The 24449-nt window shown below is 40.7% G+C and overlaps 1 protein-coding gene across 1 annotated transcript in view; it reads right to left on the bottom strand.

Annotated features, from left to right (window-relative positions):
• Positions 1-24449, bottom strand: part of LOC122815395 — a 784394-nt gene that overhangs the window by 46984 nt on the left and 712961 nt on the right. Inside the window, exons 2-3 of the mRNA XM_044087866.1 lie at positions 14828-14854; positions 11063-11353 (exon numbers count right to left, since the gene is read on the bottom strand). Of these exons, the coding sequence (XP_043943801.1) occupies positions 11063-11353; positions 14828-14854 (318 nt within the window). The remainder of the gene's footprint in view (positions 1-11062; positions 11354-14827; positions 14855-24449) is intronic.

Below are 24449 nucleotides of genomic sequence, written 5' to 3'. Positions count from 1 at the left end.
TCTCCTCCCTCTCTGTCTCAATATAATAGCTTTGTGACACCACTTACTCCATCCCTATACTTCTAATATAACCCAGTGATAGCCATGTATGTAATTATCTATAAACCTGCTTTATACCTAACCTCTAAACTATACCATCTTCTGTCCCACCTAGTTCCTTCTCTCACCTTCACTTCTTTGAATTTCTAAAGAATAATCAGATGATTTATTATTTTATTTATTGATTCCTATATTATTCTATTGTATATTGTCAAATGCTGTTATTAACTCTCTAAATAATTTCTTAATTATGTACATAGGTTCATAGGTTCATAGGTAGGTACTAGGCTATCTGCCCGAAGGCATTTATAAGCCTAGCTGGAATGTGTTGGCTTTCGCCACCCCCTTAGATTAGTTCCCTGTGCCTCTGTCCAGCAGAGGCATTAAAGTGATCCCTGGGGGTAAACTTTCATTGTCCCATGCACTCATCAAGGTTTTTCTTGAAGAGGTTTAGCAAGGAGCTCTGCCTAATGTAGACTGGAATCTTGTTCCAGAGCATGGTAAGTCCCTAGAACAGGAATCTATCCCTCCAGCACGTCCTATTTATTGTTGTGGTGAGGTTTACATCCCTGGAGCATGTGACTCGAGGGGATATGGTTTTCTTTAGGTGAAGCATGCCCATCAATTCTGGGTTGGACATAGCCTTGTATGTCAGGCAGTGATCACCTCTGAGTAGGCGGTATGCAACTGAGTACAGCGGGAGTTTCTTCAGTCGAGCTGCATAGGCCATCTGCTATAGGCCAGTGATCCTCTTGGTGAGGTACTTTTGTGGTCTTTCTAGTTGTTGCAGGAGTCATGTAAGGTACATCCCAAATAGGGCATTGTACTCTATCATGGGTCTGATGAGTGTTGCGTAGAGGGGCCCAATGACCTCTTTCGATCTGGATGCGAACCCTTTCGTGATAAGGTGGGCTATATAGAAGGTCTTTCTAACCACTTTGGCAATGTGTTTATCAAAGAAGAGGTTACTATCTCCTTGAGTCCCCAGATCCCCTTATTGCATCTTCCGTATTTAGGGGGTTACTACCTATGTGGTAATTTGTGGGTACTTTGTTTTTTTAAAGGGAATGACTATGCCCTTTTTGGCATTTAGCTTGAGGCCATGGTTTTGACACCAGGTATATGTCTCAGTGAGACCATTTTGGGGGATGTGTGTGTCAGTCAATTATAGCCCCTAGTTTGCAGTCATCTGTGAATTTGGACAGCCGTTCTCCTCCTGTGCTTGCCTGTACCTCTGAGAAGTATATGCCGAACAGGAGGAGTCCTAGGACTGAGCCCTGGGGAACGCCACTTGTAACCGGTTTAGAGTCAGACCTAGCTCCCGCAACTCTTACAATGTGGGTTCTGTCCATGAGCCAGTTGGCAACCCATCTCGTGACATAGGGGTTTATGTTCAGGCTGGTGAGCTTGTCTATAATACGTGAGTGGGGAATGGTGTGGAAGGCCTTTGCGAGGTCTAGGTAGGCTGTGTGGACTACCTTTCCCTTGTCTATAGCCTTGGTAACTGTCTCAAAGAAGTCCACTAGGTTTAGGAGGCATGATCTGCCCTTAAGAAAGCCGAACCGGGTAGGGTCCAGTGTTTGGAGGTTTCCTATTTCTCTGTTAATGATATCCATGATGATGCACTCCATAGCTTTGCAGACCAAGCTAGTCAGGCTTATAGGGCGATAGTTCCCAGGATCCATTGTGGCTCCACCTTTGTTGAGTGGAATAGCCGTTGCTGTGCACCACTCTGTGGGCACATAGCCTGTGGAGAGGCTGAGTTTAAACAGTGTGTTTAGGTGAGGGGTTAGTTCATCTTTGAGCTCATGTAGGATGCAGCCTGGGACACAATCCAGTCCCATTGATGCTGTGTTTTTGGCTTTGGAGAGGGCTGTTTTAACCTGACTGTCTGTGATTTCAGGGGCACTACATTCATCCGGTATAGTTATGGGCCCCTTTGGGGGTGAGAGGAGGGGTGAAGTTTGCACTGAACCTGTCTACCAGGATGTTGGCTATATCGGTCAGTTCAGTGTATTTTGTGCTATTCTGCACTAACTCTGAGCAGATCTGAGAACTGCCACTTAGATTCTTGACATAGCTAAAGAATGCCTTGTGGTTATCTTTGGAGTCCGTGTCAATTTTTTTTTTCGAAGCTAGCCTTGGATGATTTTATGAGGGAACGTAGTTTCTTGCTGATACTGATCAGGGATGTCTTCCCTTCTTGGGATTTTACTCTTTTCTGTACTAGTTTCCTCCTTCTATTGTATAGCTTGTTTATGGCAGGGGTCCACCAGACTGGCTTCCTTTTCTTGGAGGAGTGAGTCTTGGTTTTGTTTAGGATAGCACAATCCATGCATTCTTGTAGGTACCCATAGAGTGCATTACTAAAGGATTTTGCAGCTTGGACAGCATTATTCTTTAGCATGGGGGTTTTGAAACTTCCCACCTCAGTCTTAAGTAACGTGAAGTTTGCTTTTGAAAAGTTTTTCACGGTAGTTTCTTTGACCGGGGGTGGTGGCAGAATGTGGATATCCAGAGTGATTAGTTTATGGTCAGATCTAACCAGCAAGGGGTTGACCTCTGGTGTGGAACACCAGTCACCCATGTTGGTGATGACCAGGTCCAATATGTTGCCACCTCTGGTGGGGGTGTTGACTAGTCAATCCAAGGCATTTGAGTTTATAAATTCTAGGAAATGTTGGGCAAGGAAGTTTGTACTTGAGTAGTTCTCCTAGTTAATGTTTGGGTAATTGAAATCACCCAATATCAGGGTGTTTTGTAGAACGTTTATGTTTCCCAGTGTTTCCAGGAATGCGGAGTGGGGGTCCTGGGACATGATGGGTGATCTGTAGCAAGCTATAATTTGAATAGCAATTTTGCCTGTTGTTAGTTGCACGTGGATGATCTCTGAAGCATTGTGCTGTGCCACTAACCTGGAGGTGTGGGTATCCTTGATGAATATGGATACTCCCCCGCCTTTTGTATTGCAGTCCGGGATTTGTAGCCGAAATGTATGGTATGAATTGTAGCCTGGTAGTGCTGGGATGCCCTCTGGAGCCTTACACCAGGTTTCTGTTACTGCACACGTATCAATTTTCTCCATACTGAAGAGTGCCTCGAGTGCATACTTTTTGAGGTTTAGACTTCTGGAATTGCGTAACATTACCCTCAGTTTTTTTGTTACTTGTGCTATTTATGGCAGTGGGTTTGTCTTTTGAGCCTTGCCTAAAAAAGGCATTATGGGGGTGGCAAGAGCCTTGGCCAGTATTCGAAAGCCTAAGGGTGACAGGTGCACGCCGTCTCTAGTGAAGCAGCGTGGCTTGTTGAGCATGTCATCCCAGGCTGACAGACACTGGATCCCCTTTGAATGACACCAGAAGCTTTACCAATTGTTGAAATTGATAATGTTTTTCTCTATACCGTGGTACCATAGGTTCATAGGTTCATAGGTGGATACTAGGCTAATGGCCCTAAGGCATTTATAAGCCTAGCCAGAGTGTATTTGGCTTCCGCCTCCCTATTAGATTAGCCTACTGTGCCTCTGTAAAGTAGGTCACAGAAGGTACCCTTTTAAGATTAGTTTACTGTGCCTCTGTCTAGCAGGGACACAGAAGAGATCCCAGGGGTGAATTTGCGATTTGCCATCCATGCGTCAAAATTTCGCTTGAAGAGGGTGAGCGAGGGGCTATATCTAACATGAATTGGGATTCTATTCCAGAGTGAGGGGAGCCTCTGGGAAATGAATCTGTCCCTCCAGCATGTCCTATTTATTTCTGTGCTGAGGGTTAGGTCCCTGGAGCGTGTAGTTCTAAGGGACTTGGATTTTTTGAGGTGGAGCATGTCCATTAATTCTGGGTTTGACATGGCTTTGTAATGCCAGGCATAGATCGCCTCTGAGTAGGCGGTAAGCAACTGAGTAGAGCTGGAGTTTCTTTAGTTGAGCTGCATAGGACATCTGTTTGTAGTCCATGATCCTCTTGGTGAGGTACTTTTGGGGTCTCTCCAGTTGCTGCAGGTGTCGGGTAAGGTACATCCCAAAAGGGACATTGTATTCAATTATGGGCCTGATGAGTGATGAGTAGAGGGGCACAATGACCTCTCTTGATCTAGATGCGAACCCTTTCATGATAAGGTGGGCTATATAGAAGGTCTTTCTAATCACTTTGGCAACGTGATTATCAAAGGAGAGATTACTATCTACGTTGGTCCCCAAATCTCTAATTACTTCTTCCGTACTTAATGGATTACCACCTATGTGGTAATTTGTGGGAACCTTGTTTTTCCCAAAGGGGATGACTATGCGCTTTTTAGCATTTAGCTTGAGGCCGTGGTTCTGGCACCAAGCATCCGTCTCTGTGAGACATTTTTGGAGGATGCTTGTGTCAGGTGGAGATTTGATTATGGCCTCCAGTTTGCAGTTATCTGCGAACTTTGTCAGCCATAACCCCCCTGTGTTAGCCTGAACCTCAGAGAAGTATATACCGAACAAGAGAGGTCCCAGAACTGAGCCCTGTGGGATGCCACTTGTAACTGGTTTGGATTCGGACATGGCACCTGCAATTCTGACCATGTGGGTTCTATCTCTGAGCCAGTTTGCAACCCATCTTGTGATATAGGGGTTGCTATTTAAGCTGGTAAGCTTATTTATGATGCCCGAGTGGGGTATTGTGTCGAAGGCTTTTGCGAGGTCCAGGTAGGCTGTGTGGACTACCTTGCCCTCATCTAATGCTTTGGTAACTGTTTGAAAGAAATCAACTAGGTTTAAGAGGCAAGATCTGCCCTTAACAAACCGGAATTGGGTAGGGTCCAGTGTCTGGAGGCTCCCAATGTCTTTGTTTGTGAGTTCCATGATAATACGCTCCATAGCTTTGCAGACCGGACTAGTCAGGCTTATGGGGCGATAGTTTCCGGGGTCCGTTGTGGCACCACCTTTGTGGAGTGGGACCACTGTAGCAGTATGCCATTCTTTGGGTACATATCCTGTAGTAAGGCTAAGTTTGAACAGTGATTTAATGTGAGGGTTCAGTTCTTCTTGGAGCTCATGTAAGACACAGCCTGGGACACCGTCTGGTCCCATAGATGCTGTGTTTTTTGCTTTGGAGAGGGCAGCTTTCACCTATGCATCTGTGATGTCAGGGAGGTTACATTCAGTTGGGATAGGCATTTGCTCCTTTGTGGAGGAAGGGGGGGAGAAGTTTGCGCTGTATCTGTCTGCCAGGATGTTGGCTATGTCTGTAGGTTTGGTATATTTTGTACCGTTATGCAACAATACAGAGCATATCTGGGAGTTTCCGCCCATGTTCCTGACATAACTAAAGAAGGCCTTGTGATTATCTTTAGTGTCTAGGGCAATTTTTCTTTCAAAACTGGCCTTTGATGATTTTATGAGGGATCGAAGTTTCTTGCTAATACTGATCAGAGATGCCTTCCCTTTTTGGGATTTTGCTCTGTCATGCAGTAGCTTCCTCCTTCTGTTGTATAGTTTATTTATGGCCAGGGTCCACCAGACCGGTCTCCTGTTTTTGGAGGAGTGAGTCTTGGTTTTATTTGGGATAGCACGATCCATGCATTCCTGCAGGTGCTCATAGAATGCATTTGTAAAGGATTCTGCGGATTGGGCTGTATTATCCTCTGGCCCAGGGGCTTTGAGGGATTCCACCTCAGTCTTGAGAAGTGCAAAGTTCACTTTTGAGAAATTCTTTACAGTGATTTCCTTGGCTGGGGGTGGGGACGGGATATGGATGTCCAGGGAAATTTGTTTATGGTCTGATCTTACCAATGAGGGGTTTACCTCTGGAGTGGAACATAGAGACCCCATGTTGGTGATGACCAATATGTTGTTCCCTCTTGTGGGAGTGGTGACCAGTTGTTCCATTGCGTTAGAGTTTATAAATTCAAGGAACCATTGGGTGAGGGTGTTTGGGCTTGAGTAGTTTTCCCAGTCAATGTTTGGGTAGTTGAAGTCACCCAATAACATAGTGTTTGGAGAGACCTTCATATTCTCCAGTGTTCTCAGGAATGCCAAGTGGGGTTCCTGTAATAGGGAGGGTGTTCTGTAGCAGGCTACAAACTGAAAGGCAGTTTTGCCCACTGTTAGTTGCACATGGATGGTTTTCGATGCTTCGTGCAGTGTCACTAACCTGGAGGTGTAGGTATCTTTGATGAATATAGATACACCCCCTCCTTTTGTGCTTCAGTCCAAGTTTTGGGGCCAAAACGCATGGTATGAGTTATAACCTGGTAGTGCTGGGGTGCTCTCAGGAGCCTTGAACCAGGTTTCGGTTACTGCACAGACATCGATTTTCTCCATACTGAGGAGAGCCTCGAGTGTGTGCATCTTGAGGTTTAGACTTCTGGCATTGAGTAGAATTACCTTTAGTTTTTTATCCTTGGTTTGTCTATGGAGGTGGGTTGTCCTTTGAGCCTTGCCTAAAAAAGGCACTATGGGGGTGGCAAGAGCCTTGGCCAGTATACGAAAGCCTAAGGGTGACAGGTGCACGCCGTCTCTAGCGAAGCAACCTGGCTTGTCAAGCATGTCATCCCAGGCTGACAGACACTGGATCCCCTTTGAATGACACCAATACTTTAGCCAATTGTTGAAACTGATCATTTTGTCTTTATACTGTGGCATCATTCTTGGTGAGGGCAAGATGCTACTCAAGGTCAGGGTCATACCAGCCTGGGATACATGGTCAGAGAGCTCCTCTATGTCTCTTTTCATGTAGTCCAGGGAGGTACGTCTCAGGTTATTCACACCAGCATGGACAATGACGGAGTCATACTTGTACTTGCTTTGGAGTGACCTGAGTGCTTGCTTTATGTGGTGGATCCTGGCACCTGACAGGCAGCTTACAGTGACCTTCTCCTTGTTCAGTCTGGTGAGCGGGACGTCAGTGTGCTGGACAATAGAGTCCCCTATAACAAGTGTATTTGGTGTGTTGTTTGGCCTTAAGGGCTGTGACTGTGAGGTACACTGATTTTGTGAGATATGTGATTTGTGGGTATTGTTGAGGGGTGGCTGTTGCTTGGATATCTGCTTAGGAGGTCTTTGCTGTTTAGGCATATTTTTATTTAGAGCCTCCGAGTATGTTTTTGTGTGTTTATGTGTTGGGTATGCAGATGCAATAGTTCTATGTGAGACTGGATTTGTGGTGTGAGTGGTTACCTTTTCCTCCTGAATGACTGTGCCTGTCTTGGGTTGAGAGAGCTCTGCCTCCAGTTTGGCTGTGTAACTGCATCTCTCACATGTGTTAGAGTTTGTTGGAAGGAGGAGAGGGTTGTCTGTCTACATAAGGCAGTTGTAACATTGCCTCAAAATTCCCAGATTCACCAGCTGGACTGGAGAGTAACCTTGAAACTGACCCTTGGACATACAAGATTAGTATAGGGAACTGTTTTTTTACCGATCAGATTAGGGAAGGGAACTGATTTTTCACTTGATCAGGAAGGACCAATCGGGAGCCTAATACTTATGAGAAGTCAAGGAGGGTGTAGTGCTTTAGTTAGTTAGTGTTTCCTTATAAGAGCTGAGCAAGTGCAGGGCTTTAGAAAGAGAATAGAGTGATCATTCTTGGTGAGAGCAGGATGCTACTCAGGGTCAGGGTCATACCAGCTTGGGCTACATGATCAGCGAGCTCCTTTATGTCACTTTTCATGTAGTCCAAGTAGGTATGGCTCAGGTCATTCACACCAACATGGACAATGACAGAGTCATATTTGTACTTGTTCTGGAGTGACCTGAGTGCTTATGTTATGTGGCGGATCCTGGCACCCGACAGGATGCTAACAGTAACCTTCTCCTTGTTCAGCCTAGTGAGTGGGACGTAAGTGTGCCTGACTATAGAGTCACCTATTACTAGTGCGTTGGGTATGTTATTTTGCCTCAAGGGCTGTGATTGTGTGGCACACTGTTTTTTTTTTTTTTTTGGAGCTTTTCTCCCCGGGCATCCACTGAAAATGGGCTTATTTCAGCCCAGTGGACTTTCCTGGTTAACAAAAGCAAATAAATAATAAATAAATAAATAACATCTGTTGACCAGGAAAGTCCACTGGGTCAGAAACCCATTTTCAGTGGAGGCTCAGGGAGAAAAGCTCCAGTTACAGATCAGTTTTTTACGGCATAATAATATCCACATTAACAGATCAAACGTTTTTGCAACATGACAATGTTCACATTAATAAAAAGGTGTACAAAAAATGTATACAGTGATCCACATAGTATTAGGTTTTATAAAATGTGGTAATTTGTTAGAAGTAAACATACCATAGATACATTCATAGTAAACAGTTCTTATTTGTATAATGAACTACAGTCTGTTTGCAGATTATTGCTTGAGGCTGAGAAGGGCCACAATAGTCAGAAAGTATAAGCCAGAGAAATCACTGATTTTGTTTATGGTGGTCTATGTTTCTGGGCACAAGGAGAGATATGATTGTTAAGAAAATTGCTTTTTAGGGCAGATTTGAAGGGTTTTATAGAGTCAAGTTGTGCAATAGAGGAGGGTAGGGCATTTCACAATCTATCATCTATCAGACAAACCCACTAATACATCTCCTGAAATGCTCCATGTTCAACATCTACTAATGGATAAGTATCTTTTATATCATAACAGTTACCTCTTGTTCATCTGAATATAATTATCAAATGAATGTACAATTGTTGATGTATTTTACTTAATGTTTGTTCATATATATTACTGAATGTCTGTTTAAAAATGTTAGTAATATGTTGGAGCTTTTCTCTCCAGGCCTTCTCTGAAAAGAGTTTTTTGACTAAACTCAGTCAGACAAACACAGTAAACAAAAGCAAAATAAATAAAAATATAGACAAGAATTTGAATTTGATAGTATGTACCGTGTATGGGTGTGTACAAAAGCAACTGGTAACAGGCAGGGCTGGCTTGCTCAACACATATGATGTGTACATTTCTACTTAGTGGTATAACTTTCACAAGTGGAGGGTTTGGATCCCTCAGGTGTTGAACTCCCTATTAAGGGAGCTCATATGCATTCAAAAACACTGCTCGTGTTATCCCTTCAACTGAGTGCTTTCTGACAACTGTGCTATAGGTGTTGAGAACATTGAGTTATATTGGCAGGTGTATAAATCCAGCAGAGTGTACCTCATATGAGTGTATAAAATATATAAAAAATAGTGATATACAGGAATGGCTTACTCAACAGATGTGATGTGCATTTTTGTAACGGTTTTTGATGGGTGTTGAATTGTGATAACTTAAGCACTGTACTTCTTTGTAAGTAACAATATGCATTTTATGTCTTCCTTTGTGTGACTGTTAGCATAAAACAGCATCAGTATTCAACTGTGGGTAATAATAATTCTGATTTCTAATATATGAGAAGTTGTCTTTGGCTGCATGACTATGCTGCCAGTTGTGTCATGGGAATTAGAGTTGCTGTACTGAGGAAACAATTTATTTATTTATTTATTTAAATTTGTTGACTGGGAGTGTCCGACTGGACATGGGTCCATTTTCAGCGGAGGCCCAGGGAGAAAAGCTCCACAGTAAAAAAACAGACAGTAGTTACATTGGATTACATAGCGATTAACAATTTAACATAGAAATTACTTACAACATATTTACAGATGAAGAACATAGTACATCAGTAGACAACTAGAATCTTTATCTGTGAAGTACATAACAGGCATTAACAAATGTTACAATGAGAAGTTCCTGCTGTATAATAAGTACTAGGCTTATGAGCATCTGAGCTTGCTATCATCAAGGTAGTTAGTGGAGGTGAAAGAAAGGTAGTAGTTGGATGGGGTGGATGATATTAGAGTGGGAGTTGCAAGGGCATAGCCAGCATGTTTTTAGGTGTGCTTTTAGTAAAGTTTTGAAGTGGATGCATGATGGTACGGAGGTAATTGTGGGTGGGAGTGAGTTCCATAATTTGGCTATGGTGCAAGAGAATAGTGCAATAGTGATGTAGACATGTGTAGACATTTATCATGTGCACTATCACAGCTTGCACAGTTCACTTTAACCGTGCTATGATGCTGAAATACTCTGTGTGGTATGTTGGGGCTGTACCTGTTGCACGATGCTCACTTCATTTGCCATCTTTCTGTAATGTTATCACAATCCTATTAAATATGTAGTTTATCACAAGTGTACAAGTAATTCTGGGGCATCAGTAGCTAATATACATGTTGTCTGATCATCTGTTAAGTAGGGAGGGGTTTGATTCCAGTCTGGTATATGTTGCAGCTCTGTATAAAGTAATTATTGATAGGGAATTATGACATACTGCACAGATGTGTTGTGCTAAAGCCTGTGCATGCATATGACACTTTCACATGGTGCGCTAATGCAAAAATACTTAATTGACCTCACTAGTTTCAAGATATTGATACTGATGCCACTTCATTTGGATAGTGCAGTGGTCCAGCGGTAGCGTTGTTACTTCACAGTAAGAAGTTCTCTGGTTCGATTCTCAGCTGGGGTGTCTTCTGTGTGCAGTCTGCATGTCCTACCTGTGTTCATGTGGGTTTCCTCCTGGTGCTTCAGTTTCTTCCCAGATTCAAAGACATGCATCTGGAGCATTTCTCCCCAGGCCTCTGCTGAAAATTGGCTTTATTCCAAGATGGACTTTCCCAATTAACAAATGTTAAATAAATATCTTCAATAGTTTGAAAAGAAAAAGGAAGACATGCAAACTCCAAATTTCAAATAAATAAAGCTGGAAACAGGACCTTGGAGAAGAATGAATAATTTACTGAACAGACTAGCGCTTTCATATCAAAAACAATATTGCGGAGACTTCATCAGATCAATGATTTGATACAATATTGTTTATGAAATGAAAGCAGTAGACTTTTCAATAAATTATTCATACTTCTCCAAGGTCCTGGTTCCGGCTTTATTTATTTGAAGCTTCAATAGTTTGCAGAGTTTGTAATGATGTTCATTTATTTGAAGCTTCAATAGTTTGCAGAGTTTGTAATGATGTAATAATGTACACATGGTTATTAAAAAATAAAGGTTCAACACATTTGACTGTAACAGAGTGCACTTACTGTTTAGGACTAAATCAGCAGGTGGACTTGTATATCTACCCCAGTGCTTCATAGAAAATATACGGTAGGCTGAGCATTGACAGGTGTAGAGTCCTTCGTCCAGGGCTGTAGCACTTTTAAAGGTATATTGAGTCTCAGTGAAGGAGCTTGAAGGATGCTGTAATGCCTCACTGTTTTTATAGAATTTACATCCATCTATAGTGTAGATGCTGATGCACTCGATAGTCACTTTACTGCCAAGTCGAGCCTCCCCCTCAGGTATCACATGTAAACGGGGCTTTCCTAGATATCCTACATGGAAAACAAACAGAACAAATAATTTTACCTTAGAAAAAGAACAGCAGCTGAATGCAAATCTGATCAGTTCACATTTAAAGGAAAATTACTGCCAACTAAAACTTGTCAATTTCTGCAGGTAAACTATAAAAGTAGACTTCTACGCAAACAAATAACTGTCAATTTTCAGATCTGAGAAGCAAACGCAGCATAATGATAAAGGTGCACTTTGTACTGGTTTCTTCACAGAATAAATGTTTACTCTGTGTACAGAATAGTGGTGTCAGTACAGATTCTGTGTACAGAATAGTGGTGTCAGTACAGACACTATGTACAGAATAGTGGTGTCAATACAGACTCTGTACAGAATAGGGGTGTCAGTACATTATGTACAGTATAGTGATGTCAGTTAACTCTGTACAGAATAGTGGTGTCAATACACTATGTACAGTATAGTGGTGTCAGTACAGACTCTGTACAGAATAGTGGTGTCAGTACAGACTCTATGTACAGAACAGTGGTGTCAGTACAGACTCAGGTATAGAATAGTGGTGTTAATACAGACTCTATGTACAGAACAGTGGTGTCTAAACTGTATACAGAACAGTGGTGTCAATACAGACACCATGTACAGAATAGTGGTATCAGTACAGACTCTGTGTACAGTATAGTGGTGTCAGTACAGACTATGTACAGAATAGTGGTGTCAGTACAGACTCTATGTACAGAACAGTGGTGTCAGTGCAGACCATATGTACAGAACAGTGGTGTCAAAGCTGTGTACAGAACAGTGGTGTCAATACAGACACCATGTACAGAATAGTGGTGTCAATACAGACTCTATGTACAGAACAGTGGTGTCAGTACAGACTCTGGGTATAGAATAGTGGTGTCAATACAGACTCTTTGTACAGAACAGTGGTGTCAAAACTGTGTACAGAACAGTGGTGTCAATACAGACACCATGTAGAGAACAGTGGTGTCAATACAGACACCATGTACAGAATAGTGGTGTCAGTACATACTCTATGTACAGTATAGTGGTGTCAGTACAGACTATGTACAGAACAGTGGTGTCAGTACAGACTCTATGTACAGAACAGTGGTGTCAATACAGACTCTGTGTACAGAACAGTGGTGTCAAAACTGTGTACAGAACATTGGTGTCAATACAGACACCATGTAAAGAATAGTGGTGTCAGTACAGACTCTATGTACAGTATAGTAGTGTCAGTACAAACTATGTACAGAACAGTGGTGTTGGTACAGACTCTATGTACAGAACAGTGGTGTCAGTACAGACTCTAGGTACAGTATAGTGGTGTCAGTACAGACTGTATGTACAGAACAGTGGTGTCAGTACCAGCTTTATGTACAGAATAGTGGTGTCAGTACAGACTCTATGTACAGAACAGTGGTGTCAGTACAGACTCTGTGTACACAATAGTGGTGTCAGTACAGAATTTTTACAGAATAGTGGTGTCAGTACAGACACTGTACAGAATAGTGGTGTCAGTACAAACTCTATGTACAGAACAGTGGTGTCAGTACAGAAGAAACTTCTTTGAAGTGGGCATCATAACTTTTTATACAATGCAAAAGCATCATACCAGAAGTAACACCTGCAGAAGTTACTTGATGAAACTTTTATTCAATCTGAATCAGTTTGTTTTTACCCAAAGTCATGTAATCATGGAGAAAGACTCCCTTATGTTTTACTCACATCACCGATTTAAGGATTTCTCAAGTCAGCTGTTATTTGGTCAAAAAATAGCTTTGCAGAGGAAACAAACATATTCCAGCAGTGTGGAAATTCTAATCTTGTTCAAACAATAGCTAATTTTACTTGTTGCATTTGTGTAATATGAAGGCCTGTTCTGCATGTTTTTTTCTCTTTTCTTAACATAATTACATCATATTATCACAATGTGCCCTTTAACATTCACCATAACAGCAGTTCAAATTAAATGCAATGTACACACACACACACACACACACATATTTACAAATCAGCATGTGTTTATTTATTCATTAATTAATTAATTTATTTATTCATTCATTCATTTATGTTTTTACTGGCCTGAATAGACCAGGAAACACTCCCTTTCAGTGAAGACCAGTGGAGAAAAACTCTGGACAATATTATACATCAACACAAAAATGCACATTGGAGTTCAAAAACAATGCAATAGTACAAAAAGCTGGTTAAAGCTAATAATACAAATACAGGGATAAATGTTTTAGAAGCAAACATATATAAGGTATGCAGATAATACAATACTCTGAAGTAGACAAGCAGTAGCTTTAACAGCATTATAAAACTTTGGTTAAGTAATATTTACAGTGTCATATATGCAATATATACAACTTGGAGAGTCATCTAATAATTATTAGACAGTAGGATGTGGTATTAAAAGATGGAAGGAGCTAGATAGAGATGGTACCTGGGCTGTTGGAGACATGGTATAACCTGGCAATGAGAAACAGTGACAGAACTAATATTCTAGTAGGTGTGATCATAGTTTTTATATAAGTTATGGAACTTTTCTGAGTTGTCTAATGGAGACAGCTAAGTAATTCCAGAGATTGGATATGTGATTAGAGTGCACAGTGTCACCATGAGAGTTGTGGGAGTGTTGTCTGTGTCCAAGGATTTGTGTTTGGAGTGACTACATCTGGTGTATGTTTACATGTATCAAAACACATTAGGCTGATAGAGAATTTTCTCAGCTACTTTTAGCTGGATATATGTAAGGCAGCTGGGGAATTCCAAACAGTTTACTTTATTAATAGCAGTACAATGGTAGGACCGGTTGGGGAGATTTGCAGCAAATTTGAATATGTAGTTGTTGCATTTCTCTGTTATGGTTAAAATGGAGTGAAGACTGGTCAGAAGGGGAGCATATAGTAAGCTTGGCTTCTGGCAACTTGAAGCAGTAGATTTGCAGATGTGGTCTGTAACATGAATACACAAGCTCCAGATTTATTTTTAAATTACTGGGTTTTGAATATACCGCCTGAATGTCAAACTTTCTGCAGTCAGTTGAAGGTCCCTGTTAATATGATCCTAGTGCCTGGAACCATACCTCTCAACTGTCCAGATTTTTTTCAGAATGTTCAGATTTTTGCCTTTTGTTTTTGGTCTATCGCTCATAAAATTTGTGATTTTCTGGCAAATCATTGAGGATTGATGGCACTAAATAATGACAGACATTTGAGTTTCAGACATTATATCCTTCAGAAAATGCATGGTAATGCAATATCCTTCAGCATAACATCTTTCTAAGTTTATAAGAGCAATATTTAAAAAAAAAATGTCCCTATTTTTCAGCCTTTGTTCCCCCCATTATTTTTGGCTTTGTCCAGATTTCTTGTGCTTTCAGGTTAAGAGGTTTGCCTGGAGCAGATTAAACGGAGAAAGAACAAAACATTTCCAAACAGATTGAATAGTTTAGCAATTAACACACATTCTAACAGCAGATTACTTACCATCTTGTGCAGATATAGTCAGGAAATCTAAATATTAAAAGAAAAATAATATGCTTGTCAGTATATCTGGTAAATTTACTTGGTTCAAATAAATCAGAAAAAATAAATTTTAATATATGAAGAAATTGTTAGCATGCTGCTATGTTAAGTAATTAGCACTGCCAAATAATTACAAATGCAATTTAAATCACAAAATGGCACAATATATCTGTCCTAAAATATTGTTTGAGCTTACAATAACCTGCTTATAAATAAAGCTTTTACTATGATTGCTCAACCTATGTCTTGTTAAAGCTAAAACCATGTAAACACAACCAGCTGAAGTTTCATCTGGATGAAACATATGATAAAAGAATCATGCAGGGAAGCAAGCCCCTCCACCCAACCACATGTGGGGCACTTCAATGCTCCTTATTTACATTTAGTAACTCTGAACCCCCAAATCACATGTGGGGTACTTCATGGCTCCTTATTTACATTTAGTAACTCTGATCCCCCAAATCACATATGCCATACACCATAGATCCTATTTACATTTAGTAACTCTGAACCCCCCAAATCACATGTGGGGCACTTCATGGCTCCTTATTTACATTTAGTAACTCTGAACCCCCAAATCACATATGCCATACTTCATAGTTCCTATTTACATTTAGTAACTCTGAGGTTGCACAATCATAGGGAAGAGAGAACCCCCCCCCCAAAAAAAAAAGTGAACCACTGCTGATGCTGTAATAGAAACAGTTCTTGCAATGATTTTCTATGACAAAAGGAAATTTAACAAGTTGCTTCTCATCCATTCATGACCAGTGGCTGCATCTTCATCCATGTCACACTTGACCACTTGTAGCAAATCCATAATTAATACCGTGTACTTTTTACTAAGTAATACTTTCATGAACATTCATTGTATCTTGACATTAGATAAGTGTATAACACAAATCAGATTTTATAAAGCATTTTAAAAATAACCTTTTTAGTTATTAATTGAGTGATTTATTTGTCTTATTGATTTCTCTTATTTACTGATAAAGTCTTACTGGGCAAAGGCACCTTCTTTAGTTGAGACCCAGGGAGAAAAGCTCCACAATTTGTTGATACAAAAGAATATAAGTTGTGAAATAGAAGTACATACATTTAAAAGTATGAAAAATAGTTTCAAAACATCAAAGTTTACAAATATAGCATGATATAGGAAACAGAGTTTACAAACAGCAAAGGGTAATTCAACTATGTTACAAAACCCACATGATAACCTGTGCTAATAAGTCAAAGAAGACATTCAGAGCTATTCAACATGGCCGACAGGGATGGATTAACTAACGTGTTGAGTGATGTAAGAGTGAAACCGTATGGAAAGGACCATCAAGGAGTACTACCTCAAAAGAGGAACATAACAGTAAAGTAAAAGGTTTAAGTAGCACCAGGAGTGAGGGGAGAGGTAGGGGATTAAACAGGAGAAAGAGAGAAGGAGGTGATATGGGAGAGATGGGAGGGGGGTAGGCATTATGGTTAAGGTGTTTCCCTCACAGATACAAGGTACAGAGTTTGAATGTCACTTTGCGAAGCATGGTTCAGCTTAAAAAGCATGACCTTGGGTCATTAGCCTTGTAAACACATAAAAGCCCATAAAGAATGGAAAGGTGAGGAGAATGAAATAAAATGTCTTCCTGGCTTCACCTCATAATACCTGTAGATATTATTGGAGTGTATAGTCTCAATGAAGAATTGAGCATTACTATAATAAAATAGATACAATTAGTATGCATTTCTGATATTTTATCAAGGACCCATTTACATCTGCTTCCTGATATAACACTCATGCTAATGAAAATATGAAAAAGTAGCAGGAAGTTACATACCCTGACAAGAGGAAGAAACATTCTAGATCTGGTCCTCACCAACATGTCCAGCAGGTGCACTGCTGCAACTGTTGGACCCTCATTAGTTAAAACTGACCACAAATCAGTCACCTTCGAACTGACAATAACACAAGAACTCACAAAGGGTGAAATCAGACTAAAAAACTTCACCAAGGCAAACTATAACCTCCTATGGGAAAGTATAAATGCATTTTGAGCCCCACCTCAAGCTGGAAGTGGTAACTATGCCAAAGCTTACACTAAAGCCCTGTACAATCACTTGCATAAGTATATAAACTTGACTGTACCGGACAGAATCAAAACAAGAGCCCTAAGTAAAATCACACTGCTATGGTGGACTTCCAGCATCATCAAACTCTACAATAAATGCAAAAAAGTTGCTGTCCAAGAAAACAAGGACAAGGAGCCAACAATGGAAAAGCTCCCTCCTTAACCTTAACAGGCAAATAAGACAACTTGTCAAATCCTCCAAGAGCTTGACAGAAATGTAACAAGTACTGCCAAGGATAATGACAAGGCCTTTTACAGCTATCTATGTAACCTAAAGGGTAGAACCCAAGCATGTGCAGAACTGGTAGCCAATGGTATCACACACTCTAACCCCACAGAGATAGCAAACCTGCTAATGGATAGGCTTGGCAAACATTTCACTCCCTAATCCCCTGCTAACTTACAACAAACCCTCCACCAAACTTCCACCCCAACTTACATATCTGAAGAGCAGGTCCTCAAAGCCCTGTCCAAGGCAAAGAATATGGCCTCTATGGGACTGGATCACATCCCAGGCTGTCTTCTAAACAGGCTAAAACATGAATTAGAATCACCAATAAGTACCTATTCAATCATAGCCTAACCACAGGCTTTGCTCCTGTAGAATAGTGAACAGCTACAGTTATTCCCCTCCACAAAGGTGGCCTAGCAACAGACCCGAGGAGTTACAGACCCATAAACCTGACCAGCCTCATCTGTAAGGCCATGGAACATATCATTTTGGACCTCAAAAATAAAGACATAAACCCTGGATCCTACCCAATACAGCTTTGTGAAGGGCAGATCCTGCCTGTTAAATCTGGTGGATTTCTTTGAAAGTATAATCAAGGCCATTCATGAAGGCAAATCTGTGCACACAGCACAAAGCATACCTTAATTTGACAAAGACTTTTAACACAAACTCATTCAGGCATTACCAATAAACTTAGCAAACTGAATGTAAACCCCTTTGTTGTAAGATGGGTTGTCAGCTGGCTCATAAACCAGGCACACACTATCAAAGTGAGTGACACCATATCAACCAGCAGACCTGTTACAAGTGGAGTGCCACAGGGGTCAGTGCTGGGCCCCCTACTGTTTGGTATATATGGTTTACCTTTGAAAGGTTGAAAGTCACAAAACGCAATTGAGCGTAAGTACAATTTCAAGATAAATGTGTGAATAGATATTGTGCGATGTACAGGAATGTGAATGGACTCTTCAATTCGGCTTATTGGGTTTTGCATATATAAATGCGAGCTTATGTGTTGCCGCGATATTAGGAGGTGAATCTGTTACATGAAAGTACTCATTTCTAGCTTCCCTGAACTGTGTAGCATGAATTGTAAAGTGTTAGACAAGTAAAGGTTTGTAAAGCCGCAATGCAGGTAAGGGGTACAGAGAAAGTTAAAAAGATGATCTTAGTATGTAGTGTTTAAACCGTAACAGAATGGTATTTGTATACTTACAGGGTGATGAAGCAGGTAATGTGCAGTATAAGCCTGGAATACTCAATGCCATCTATGTCACAACCACAACACAGAAGGGGAGGAAGTTGTTAGTACTGGATTGGTACCAATACTATCAGGAAAAGGCTGTAAATATGGAGCAGTATTGGTGCTTGTTAGAGAAATATGTATTTGAATATATGTGAAGTGCTAGTTTAAAAGCAAAGTAGTATGTAATGCATTTTATTCTATTAATAATATGACAAAAAGAATGAATTCATATGTAATTGCAAGAAACTGCAGTGTGCCTTATTGCAAGTTGGCCTCTGACCCTGGCAGCTGCTAGCTCAGCAAGTTCTAATGTTTATGGTTTTCACAAGTGATTATCTGCTGGGTCAGGAAATTAAATATGTGAAATAATGAAAATCTTCTGCTCTTTCCTGCTGGGATGATTGGCCTTGTGTATGTTACTAGATAACACGCAGCTGTTGGAAAAGTGTTACAGGGGAACAAAGAGGTGTATTAGAAGACTGAATCTGCTATTGAATTCGAACCAGCCTGGAACCTTGGACAAGTAACTTTTACAGAAAGACAATATGTCTGACCAGGTGGTTAGCAAGGCCATATTGTTACCAGAGGAAAACTTTTTAAAATATATAGCATCAGCATTATTTTATGAATAGAATACTGTAAGTTAAAGTGATGTAGATGCCCTGTGACTGACCATGTCAGTAAGGTGGGCACAACTTGAATGTAAGTAACTATAAAAATTGTGTAGTTCCTGTTTCATGTCAGACAAAATTCTGTACTTGTACGTTTTTTGCCTCCTGGTGTACACTAGAAAACTTTTGAACCTGAACCTCCTGTGTATTGATCTTTTATTTTATTTAACAGTTTGGTCCTTCTTAGCTGGAAATCCCTCAGACAGCTACAGATCAGAGTCTACCGGTGGTCGAATACTGTGCAGGAGAAGTTACCGGAATGGTTCTTCTTGGGTGAAAAGACCTCCGACTGAATTGTCGTTTAAAGAGGCTGGCCACTTTCTGATCTGTGGCTGAAGAGCGGATCCTGGACGGCTCAGTACCAGAGGCTCAGGTAGGAAGATTTTTGCCTTTTTTCTGCTTTAGATCAGGGACTAGGTTACAGTAAATATTGTTGTCAAGATTTGTTATACAGATCAGGGACAAGAGGAATTACTGTATATTTGGTCATAGATCAGGGTAACAGAATAAGGTAGGCAGTTATTCTAGATAAACTGTGAAAGGAACTGAAATATTTGGTACCACGTGATAAGAAGGGTTATGTAACATTTTCTTTTAACATGGGAAATCAGTGCACTAAAACATTGCGAGATCAAAATATATGCAATCACAACGTCCTGATAATGTTAGGTATTATACTAAGTGGGTTAACAAATATGAATTTGACGGTAAATTAGATAAAACGTCACTGGTTAAACTTCTTAAGCAACTTAAATCCGATGCAGAAGTTCAGGCAAAAAAGCAACGCCAACTAGGCCATTCCTCGGGCACACAGGTGGATTGAGGAAGCAAACCGTAGGGAACAGAAGACTAAAAATTCAAAAGCATTATTTTTAGATAAAGAAGATAATAACATAGTAACAGCAACAGCTCCTCCCCCTCTGCCCCCTCCGTTACCTTTTTCAGGATATGAAGCGGGTGGACAGGCTGGTCCGCCTCCGCATTATCCTGAGGTCTCAGGGAGACCAAAACCATTTGTTAGAGATACTATTGAAACTAGGTCCCGAACACGTAAAATACATGGGGACGCAGAATCGTATCAAATAGAAAGAAACCTACAGGATGAGAATGAGGAAGAAATGAGTCCGCTTATAGAGGTCCCAAATCCTCAGGCAGGACAGGCAGGGCAGGACCCAACTCTCTTAGTATACAGGCCATGGACACTGGAGGATATCTGGAAAGCTACTGAGGGAATTCCCCATCGGAAAGTTAATTTTACGAAATTTTTAGAAGATTTGCAAGGCATGAGGTTGAGTTACCACTTGAATGGGGAAGAAGTAGAAAAAGTAGTAAGACAAATTATAGGTCCACATTGGCACATGGTTTGTGGCACCTGGAATCCTCATAATGCAGAGTTTAAATCACTCCCACATAGTGACACAGAACTAGACAATAGAGTGAAAGGTCTTACAGACCGAATCTCTGAGAAATGGAAACCTAGAGCAGACTGGACTTGCATTAACCAATGTATACAACAGGAAAATGAGAGTAGATGGGTACTATGCTAGATTATTGGAATGTTTTAATAACCATAGCGGTATGACTGTTCCTAAAAATCAAGTGAATGACTCCCCGAATGAACAACAATTGAAAAATGCATTTTTATCAGTAGCTTCATTATGAAGCATATGATAGACCATCGAACGAGTAGGCTACAAGCCTTACTTGAATATGCTAGGCATGCTGAAAGACATTTTAATAGCAAGAAGAAAAAGAAGGCGCAAGTCTTCACTGCTAAAGACGGAGCTGAAGTTTTTGTGTTACAGTCAGGCAAAAAGGGAAAGAAAAATGCCCAGGGAAATAAACAGTCTGACAAGTGGTCAGAAGATTTTGAAGAAAGGAAAAAGAGAGGTGAATGTTTTAAGTGTGGAAAGAAGGGACATCTAGTGAGGGATTGTAAACAGAATAAGAAGGTAATCACAGAAGACAAGGGAGATGAGGACTGACTATATGATAGTGAAGATACATCATGCGAAAGTCAAAAATCATCGGGAGAAGTCAATAAACAGAGGACAAATGTAAATGTAATAGAAGGAATAGAGGAAGTGCAAGTAGATATGGAGGATGAAGAAAGTGAAATTTTGGATTTAGCATTATTGAGCCTAGAGCTCTACCTAGCAGACACGAACCCGGAAGTTACACTTTTGGTGGAGGGAAGGGAAGTCAAATTCCTGTGTGACTCAGGAGCATCACGGACCCTGATACACCCCTCCAAGTTAACGGAACATTCTGAATCACCTGATTATATATTAGTGAAAGCTGCAAATAGACAGCTATACCAGGAACTGCATTCCCATGATATAGCAATAACTGACCATGTTTCAGGTATGACTCAAAGAAGTAAGATTGTTGTTTCTGCAATGTGTCCAGTGAACCTATTGGGTAGAGAACTTATGAAGATATTTGGCATAGCAGTAGTTCCAACTATGCAGGGTATGGAGGCACAGAGGCAGATGGATACTTTCGTGGTGTGATCGGAGGGTGAAACTTTTTATTGGTACAGCCAGGACCTAGTTACGACTGGTCCAGGGGCAGTAACCGAGGAACTGATGAACGTAGCCATCAGTAAAGCCCCCTCCCTTGACACTGATCGACAGCATTTGTTACACTGTACTCTATACTACTGTAATACGCCAGGACCTGATAGAGAATATGAGCAAGAATTGTTCAAAAATTGTGCAACTAGATTAGTATTACGTAATCTGTATTGGGATACTAAGGGAAACAGTGTGGTTAGCTGTTCATTACCTCAAGAATTCCTTGCATTATATAGATCAAATCGATTGCCACATGTCAGCTTAACAAAGAACAAAAGCATAAAATGGGCAGACTTAGGAGAGAAGGTAACAAGATGGGAAATACAGACCGACTTAGAATTGTCAGAACAGGGGATACAGAAACAAAAGTTAAATTGGTTACTGTACACTTGCAATCTAGCGAGGACAGCTGATTAGCATTTTTATTAGAAGAAGAAGAAGAGAAAGCCTTATGTGAGATACCAATGACTCTTTGGTCAACAGGTAAGTCAGACGTAGGACTTATTCGAACAGCAGGACCGGTTACAATTACACCGAAGTCAGCATTTAGGCCAGAGAAAAGACAATGCCCCTTGAGGAAAGATGCAGAAATGGGAATCAAGCCTTTAATAGCAGCATTACTCAGGGAAGGAGTACTGGTAGAATCTCCTGATTCACCATGTAATACACCCCTATTTCCTGTTAAAAAAGCAAACGGGGAATGGTGGATGGTTCAAGATTTACAAGCTGTAAACAATACAGTGATACCCAGAGCACCCACGGTGCCAGATCCACATACTTTGTTAAATGACTTGAAGTCCCAACAGAAATATTTCTCTGTGGTAGATATCAGTAATGCTTTCTTTTCAATACCTATACATCCTGATAGTCAGTACTGGTTTGCATTTACATTTCAGGGTAAACGGTATACCTATACTCAACTACAACAGGGATATTGTGACAGCCCAACAATATTTGCACAAGAAATGGCTAGCTACCTGGCAGGGTTTACCCCACCAGGAGGTAGTCAAATTCTACTTTACGTAGATGACATTTTGCTAGCAGCCCCCACCCAGCAGCAATGCAGAAAAGATACAGTAGCGTTGTTGAAATTCTTAGCAACACAGGGACACAAAGTGAACAAAAATAAATTACAACTCTGGAAAAAGCAAGTTAGATACCTAGGATATGTAATATCCAATGAAGGTAGGATATTAGACGAAGATAGAAAGACAGCAATTTTACAAGCACCCAAACCAGCAACCAAGAAGGAAATGATGTCCTTCTTGGGAACAACTAATTTTTGTCGGAGTTGGATACCAAACTATCCTTTGGAATCTGCTCCACTGACTGATTTGATATACAAAACACCAATGGCAGCACAAGATTTATTACAATGGACACCCGAAGCAGAAATGGCTTTCTACAGGATGAAGCAGTTGATAGCTTCTTCATTAGTTTTAGGACTCCCAAATTATCATAAATGGTTCTTTCAGACCGTAGATTGTAAGCAAGGAAATATGATGTCAGTACTGACGCAACAACATGGGGATAAGCAATGCCCCATAGCCTATTATTCATCACAGTTAGACTCAGTGGCACGATCTTTGCCTCACTGTTTACAAGCAGTGGTTGCAGCTGCAATGGCAGTACAGGCCTCGGCCTCAGTGGTATTGTTCCACCCTCTCACATTGAGAGTGCCTCATGCAGTCGCAATAATTTTACTGCAAGAAAAAGTAGCATATCTCTCTCCTGCTAGACATCTTTCATGTATGACTATACTGCTGAGTCAACCTTATATGACAATTGAATGATGTACGACATTAAACGCATCAACATTACTCCCAACTCCTGCGGATGGCACACCGCACAGCTGCCTGGAGGAAATTGAACAGTTAACCTTGCCTAGACAAGATCTCACGGATATGCCCTTGGATGATGCCGAGGTGACATATTACGTGGACGGCTCATGCAGAAGGGGCCCTACAGGGAAGAATCTAGTGAGGTATGCAGTAGTTACAGACACTGAAATTTTAGAAGCCCAACCCTTACCACCTAACCTGTCTGCACAAGCAGCAGAATTGATAGCTTTAACATGAGCATGTACTTTAGCAAAAGACAAATGTGTAAACATATATACTGACAGTCAGTATGCTTTCTCTACAGTACATGTATTTGCACAACAATGGAAAAATAGGGGAATGATAACATCTAGTGGAAAACCAATTAATCATGCGCAATTTATTTTGGAATTATTAGAATCTATCCAGTTACCTACTAAAGTAGCTATTTGCAAATGTGTAGCTCATACAAAACAACAGGATAGGATTTCGAAAGGAAATGTGAGAGCTGATGCAGCTGCAAAGCAAGCGGCCTCAGACTCAGAAACTTTACTTTTGAATGAGGAATTACAACCCTCTGAGATTTTAGATTTAGAAATGTTGAAAACAATGCAGATGCATACTACAAAAGCAGAAAAACAAAAATGGGAAAAACAAGGTGCAATTCGCGAAAATGGACTTTACATCTCCAAAGAGAAAAAAACAATATTGCCGTCTAATTTATTTAGATATGCATCTTTGTTGAACCATGGGCAGAACCATGTCTCAACAGGGGGGATGGTACAGTTAGTAAACCGAATATTCCAAACATACGGATTCACAAATTATACAAAAAAATTTGTGCAGCTTGTCATACTTGTAACAAGCACCATGCACAAGGGGCACTTAAACCTAAACAAGGAAGTTTTCCTGTACCACCGTATC

Source organism: Protopterus annectens, chromosome 1.part1, assembly GCF_019279795.1.
Source record: "Protopterus annectens isolate FY-2018-M chromosome 1.part1, PAN1.0, whole genome shotgun sequence".
NCBI classification, from domain to species: Eukaryota; Metazoa; Chordata; order Ceratodontiformes; family Protopteridae; genus Protopterus; species Protopterus annectens.
The sequence above is the reverse complement of the archived record's forward strand: the minus strand, read 5'-3'. Positions and strand labels throughout refer to the sequence as shown.